The following is a 6,018-nucleotide window of genomic DNA, read 5'->3' as shown; positions in this document are numbered from 1 at the left end:
TCTCGACCTGCCAGTGCAGGCGTAAAGTTGTACGAGTACTATGTTGTACGTAGCTAGCAGTGTGAAGGAGCACTCTGCCTTTCATTCGCCATCCGTGCATACTTATGGGCCAGTTTAGCGACCAAGCACCGGCTATGGCAGTTATAAAATTTCACGCACGCCCCAACGACCACGTTGATTTGCTTTGTTCAAGAGCTTTTGTGGATTAAGCAGAGTACAAATTGGAGTGTACCTAAGGGCATCTTCAGTGTGAAAGAAGAGGGAAAAAGTCAAAGCTAACCCCACGGTCTCCTAGACGCATTTGAACCATCTGAATATCACTATATATAAAAATTCAAAAAAAATCACTATATATAAAAAGCTTGCACCATGATAAGTGGGTTATCCGATTTTCAGTAAGAGCATCTCCAACCCTTTCCTCAAATCTTCTTTCCACCCCCTGAAAATTTTATGTTTGAGAGTTAAACATTTTGTAGATCTTCCCTCAAAACCGTTAACTTCTCACAAGAAATAGGGGTTGCTCCTCAAAACACCTCCTTCCTTCCCAAAATTAAGCAGTTTGAGGAGGTTTCTCAATCCTTTTATCTCCTTCCGCGACACCGCTTACCTTTGACAAAACCCCACTGCCAGACTCGCCACGCCTTCTCCTTATCCGCCAACACCGCGACTGAAACCAACTCTGCTACCCTCCACCGCCGTCCCAAGTCCCACCCACCACCGCGACGCCTCGGGTTTTGTGCCCAAGCATTCATCGCAGGAGCAGGGAGGCCACCGGCGCTCTGGGCGCAAGCTCCCATCGTCCAACTCGTCTCCCCTTCTCGACCGCCCCTAACATCCCGAGTACCACCCCTCTAACGTCTTTTTTCAATGCCCCGATTTCTCGCACAAACATCCACTAGAGGAAAAGAAGGCAACCGAGAGCCCACCCGCGAGCTCTCAATGTCCAATTTGTATGCCCCTCATAGATCGACCCTGACACAAGAGCGAAAGCACCGTGGGCTTCGTCACCATTGCCTTCCACTGCCATCTCGAGCTCCACCCCTTCGTCGGCCACTACGATGCCTCGATTTCACGTCCACACATCCATCGGAGCAGCAGAGCCCACATGCGACCTACGCGCGAATTCTTGGTGTCCAACCCGCATCCCCTTGTCGATCGACCCCGCCGTCAAAGTTGAGCCGTCGCAGACTTCGTCAGCAATGCGTAGGTTGATTGCAAGGCCGGAATTGGTTCCCCTTGTGCCCATGCCTCTCCCCATCCCATCTTATCTCCAGCAACCTCGCCGATGCACCAACTCCGGTAGCGCGATAGTCACCTCTCTCCACTCGTGAGGTGTTTGACGATTTGCCCCAATGCATTTTTTCATTTTCTCGGGTTTTCTTCATATATGGGCTCAATTTGAGTACTAGCCCGTTGCATAGTGTAGATGAAGATGTTGTGGGAAACATTTTTCAAAGACTCTTTTCCCGAGGAGGTACACAAAGAAAATGATGACGATGATTTAAAGATGGTGGTGGTCATGATCATCCGAGGGGGGAGCAAACTATTCGTATAGTTTTCTGTATTGTGGCTATGCATGACCTCGTCCTGATTTATCATACGCGATGAGTTTGGTCAATAGATACATGTCTAATCCTGGTAAAGAACACTGGAAGATTGTTTACTAAATTTTTAGGTACGTTCGTGACACTTCCGATGCTTATTAGAAGTTCAACGAGGCTAGCGAGGGACTTGTTGGCTACATGGATTTAGATTTTGCTTCTAGTGATCTAGATGAGAGGAGGTCCTTACAGGTTATGTTTTCATTATTGATGATTGTGCTGTGAGCTGGAAGTCAACATTATAGCCAGTAGTTTCTCCCATATGTAGCACCGAAGCAGAATACATGACTATTGTAGAAGCATGTAAAGAATCAGTTTTGGGTTGAATGGTTTGTATGTTGGCTGTTGGGCTTTGTGGATGAGCAAGATAAAACAATACATACACGAAAAAAAAAGTGTTCACACGTCGTCCAGAGCCTGCCGAGCCCGCGGCGGCGAAATCGCGCGCCAAAAATTGGCGCGCTCAGCTTTGGCAGGGCCGGCGTTGGCGCCATCCAACCAGCCCATTTCACGCCCGCGGCTCCCGCTGGCAAGTACTCATCTCGAGCCCGCCCAGCCCCCTCGCTCTCTCTCCCAAACCTCCCAGTTTCCATAGCCGCCGCCAAGCCGAAGCGCCGGACCCTTCAGCGCCGCCGAACCCGCCGACTGCTCTCACCAAGGCGGGTACGACATCTCGAACCCCCCTCTCCTTCTCCTGCCTCACGTTCCCTACGGGTCTACGGGATCGGTGTGTCCCCATCGATTTCTTCTGCCGTGGCATGGAAGCCCCTAGCGCAGCTTGCTTGGATAGATCCGACCGAGTCGCATCCAGTTTAAATCGGTCCTCGCTTGCCGTGACCAATCGAATCCGGAAACACAATTTTGTGGGTGGTCTCATTCGGTGGCGGTGATTCCTTTCTTCCATCGGAGCTCTCGCTCCTTACCGGATTTGTTTCTGGCATGACCTTGTTAATACATCTATCAATTGATCGATATGATTGAGTTACTTCTACAGAAAGTGCGAGATCGATCCACGGTAGCGTAGGGATCTGATGTGCATATGGCCCTCGTCGGAAACCAATGAAATGCAGGGCTATGAACAAGCATGTGATTTAGAGAGGTCATTCTGTCAGCTATATATGAGCAGATTTTGATAACACAAGTTGTGGATGCTGTCACTGGCCGTAGTGGTTCTGCTATGATTTATGATAGCCGCCAAACTGTTTGGTTAATCAGCATGTAGCTCATCCCTAAAAGTTTTATGTGGCTGATACTCTGTAGCATGGTTACATCTTATCAGTACCACAGCTTTAGCTACACTGCCAGGGCACTATGTGTAATCTTCTTCCATGTGGTTGCTTGGCATGATGGAATGACTATGAGATGTGTCAATTTACTTATTCTCCATGCTATCTGATGACAATGCTGAATTGAGTTGATAAGTTTGATGCCACACCATGCAGAGATGGATACTTCAGCTCCTTCGCCATTTGTCAATGGAGAGACTCTGAAGACGTTTCTTGGGCGACGAGTGCGCACAGTGGTTCAAGTCCAACACAATGAAGGTGGAGTTCTTCTCGGGCTGTCCACTGATGGGCATCAGTTGACTATCAGAGGTGCTTCTGGTGCCCCTGAACCACCACACTACATCGAGGTTATTGGGATCGCTGACAGCAGCCTGTCCATTCGTGCTGAATCTTGCACTGATTTTGGTGAAAACTTTGGTGAGATTTGATGTGTCTTTGGATTATAGTGTCTTTCTTTGCACTTCACTACAATTAATGTGATTGTTGGTTAATTCTTCTTGCTGCAATGAGGTTTGACTTTCAATTTTTCAAAATTCAACTTTGTTTTCTTTTACATAATTCCATAGACATAAGAGGAGCTGTACCTATATTGATGTTCCATTACCACCTTAGATCAGTGAGGAGAAGGTGAATGAATATGAAGCATACATTTTCAGTACTCTATGAATGAGCTTTGTTCCTGAACCGGTTGCTACTTACCGCATGGCTTTGTTATTCTTTGTTTACGTCAACATATATTAATACATGTCTCGTTCAAATCTAATTTTGTTTGAGAGCATCGGAGGAACCCAGGTGACTACTTGTGTTTACCTAAATTCTAAGTTTAGAAGCTGTTTCCCTTTATTCTCTGGAACAACCAAAACCGTAAAGCCAAAACTGACTTAATCTATTGGGCAGGACGAGTATCCGCCTAGTTATTTTTCTTGAGATGCTCTAATTAACTTAGCTTCATCCTTGAAATGGTGCCTCATTTATTACTTGACCATCATATTTGGATTGATGTCAAGGTGACAGCAAACATTATTTATCATGGGAAGAGAATTTATTGTAGCTTATGAGCAATCATTCTGAATAAGTAGGATTATTTACTTATTTAGCTCACCAGTGCAGCATTTCTTATGACAGCTTTCCAAGACATCTTCATTAACAAGGGCATTTCTGCCTTTTGTATTATTTTATTCTGCACTTCTGACACACAGAAATAATTCTACTTAGACCTTCTTTTTCTTGAGTCAACATCTTTGTTTGTGATCCAACATTATCTATCTCTTTTCAGAACCTCATTGATCTCCCAACCATGTTAATCTTGCAGATGGTGTGGCATTCAACGGGCTATGCAAGCTTGTGAACGACAAGTACAATTACCTGTTCCTGTAGAATTCAGCATCACACAGAAGATGTTTGGAAAATCAAGCATGCTCGTCATCGATGATGTGTTTGCCGCTTTAAGATCTGTTCAAATGTTACTTCACTCGCATCAGTAATCTGTTACTTAGGGTCAACTTTGCGCACTTATCAGGACATGTTGACCTAATCTATGTAGTAGCTGTATGAGGGCAAGTGTGTGTGCGCCCCTTGCAGTTGGAGAGCCTATAGCTTTTGCTGCTTCTAAGCAAAGTAAACCAAAGCTTTATGTTGCTATCACATGGATTTGGACCCTGGAAGGTTTATGTTACTATCTTGCAGATGGTGTGTGATGATCCCGAATGCACCTTGATGATTTCTGATGAATCCTTCATAGAATCATAGTCCAGACTACTTCCAAGCTGAATGCTTTGCTGGAAAATATATCCGTTGATCAAACAGGTCCTGTTGAACATGATTTGTGAACTCTATACTGAATGTCTGAAGCCACACAAAACTGATGGTGGTGAATTCAAGCGAGCTTTTTTGGTTGGTGTTGGATTATCAGTTGAAATTTCCTCCAGGTTCAGTGTAGCACAAGACCAATTTTATGATCTAATCAAGTGGTGATCTAAAAAGTCTTATATTTGTTTGCAGAGGGAGTATCAATCCTTTCCCTGCAATTCGTAGCATTCTTGAGTACTTTTCACCGTTCCACCAAACAGCCTGTCGCCTTCAGCAGGCAGGCTCACTCCTGAAGCCAAGAAAATGAACTTGCGACTCACTAACTAGACTACATGTGAATCATTCCTTTGAACTGAGAGAAAAATTGATCAAGAAGCCCCTGCCGACACCAACTTGACAGCAAGGTAACCACTCGTGATGTAAAACTGAAAAATGATGCCACTCTCCTACCCCAATAAAAGGTGTACTGAAACCATGGATTCAATGGATCATGATTGCACTAGGAAACATAATAACAAAATCAAAGAGACAGAACAGAAGGAAAAACCAGCTCTTTGTGGAACTACTTATGGAAAGGGACAATAGGGATTTAGAAGAAAACCTCTTAAATCGTCCACAAGCCAAAGAGGCCAAAGGCTTCAATGCCACTAAAACTTTGAGAACAAGTACAGTCCCCATCATGATGCACAGAGAAAAAATAGCATCGCCATTTGGTTTTCGAAAGAAGATGCCTACGATTTTGAATTACGCCATTTGTCACTTCTCTTGATGGTGTGTGACAACGGGACTCGCAAAAAATAGAGGTACGCGCTTTAGATATGTAGTAACTCCCTTCTTCTATCTTTTTGTTGCTGACCTCAGTAACTTCCTTCTATTTAAAATGTAAGGTGCATTTTAGTTCGTTAAAACAAGGTTTTAATTGTGATTTACTTTGTTAATATATGATTTATGTGAATAATATTAATGGCATTAAACTTGTAGTAGTATTAAAAGCCGCATACATGAGATTGCAGTATTGATCCAGTAATTGTTTTTGTTTGCAGGATTGTTTGTCAGAGCCTTTATAACAAATAGGGAAAATGCACATTACATTTGGACGGATGGAGTAAGAAAAAAATGTACTCAATCTGATTTGTATCATAGATAAATCTAAGACAAGTAATATGGGTCGGAGAGAGTAACACGAAACACAACGAATAGTGGAGAATGAAATTCAGGACAAAGATGTTTATTCCTTACAATATGAAGTAAGGAATTGATATGGGTAACAATTATCCTTCAATCAAATAAAAGGACTCTCACATAGCAAAGATTGAGCCGGC

At 43.9% G+C, this 6,018-nt stretch overlaps 1 protein-coding gene across 2 annotated transcripts; it reads left to right on the top strand.

Moving 5' to 3' along the window:
* Window positions 1-2,095: 2,095 nt before the first annotated feature.
* LOC123060954 (replication protein A 14 kDa subunit) lies at window positions 2,096-4,572 on the top strand. Of its 2 annotated transcripts, none has more exons than XM_044483816.1 (3): window positions 2,096-2,264; window positions 3,044-3,304; window positions 4,200-4,572. In XM_044483816.1, the coding sequence occupies exons 2-3, from the start codon at window positions 3,046-3,048 to the stop codon at window positions 4,262-4,264; spliced, it is 324 nt and encodes a 107-aa protein (XP_044339751.1). In that variant the 5' UTR covers window positions 2,096-2,264; window positions 3,044-3,045; the 3' UTR covers window positions 4,265-4,572. The 2 variants fall into 2 exon arrangements, with proteins under 2 accessions (XP_044339751.1, XP_044339752.1); XM_044483817.1 differs by having other exon boundaries at window positions 2,122-2,260.
* Window positions 4,573-6,018: the final 1,446 nt, after the last annotated feature.

Source organism: Triticum aestivum, chromosome 3A, assembly GCF_018294505.1.
Source record: "Triticum aestivum cultivar Chinese Spring chromosome 3A, IWGSC CS RefSeq v2.1, whole genome shotgun sequence".
In the NCBI taxonomy this organism is placed as follows: domain Eukaryota; kingdom Viridiplantae; phylum Streptophyta; class Magnoliopsida; order Poales; family Poaceae; genus Triticum; species Triticum aestivum.
The sequence above is the reverse complement of the archived record's forward strand: the minus strand, read 5'-3'. Positions and strand labels throughout refer to the sequence as shown.

What these genes read in the sequence shown, in the direction of transcription:
- LOC123060954 (XM_044483816.1), top strand. Translation starts at nt 3,046, where the DNA reads ATGGATACTTCAGCTCCTTCGCCATTTGTCAATGGAGAGACTCTGAAG. An exon ending in TGATTTTGGTGAAAACTTTG is followed by an intron (nt 3,305 to 4,199) that starts GTGAGATTTGAT and finishes TTAATCTTGCAG; the next exon opens with ATGGTGTGGCATTCAACGGG.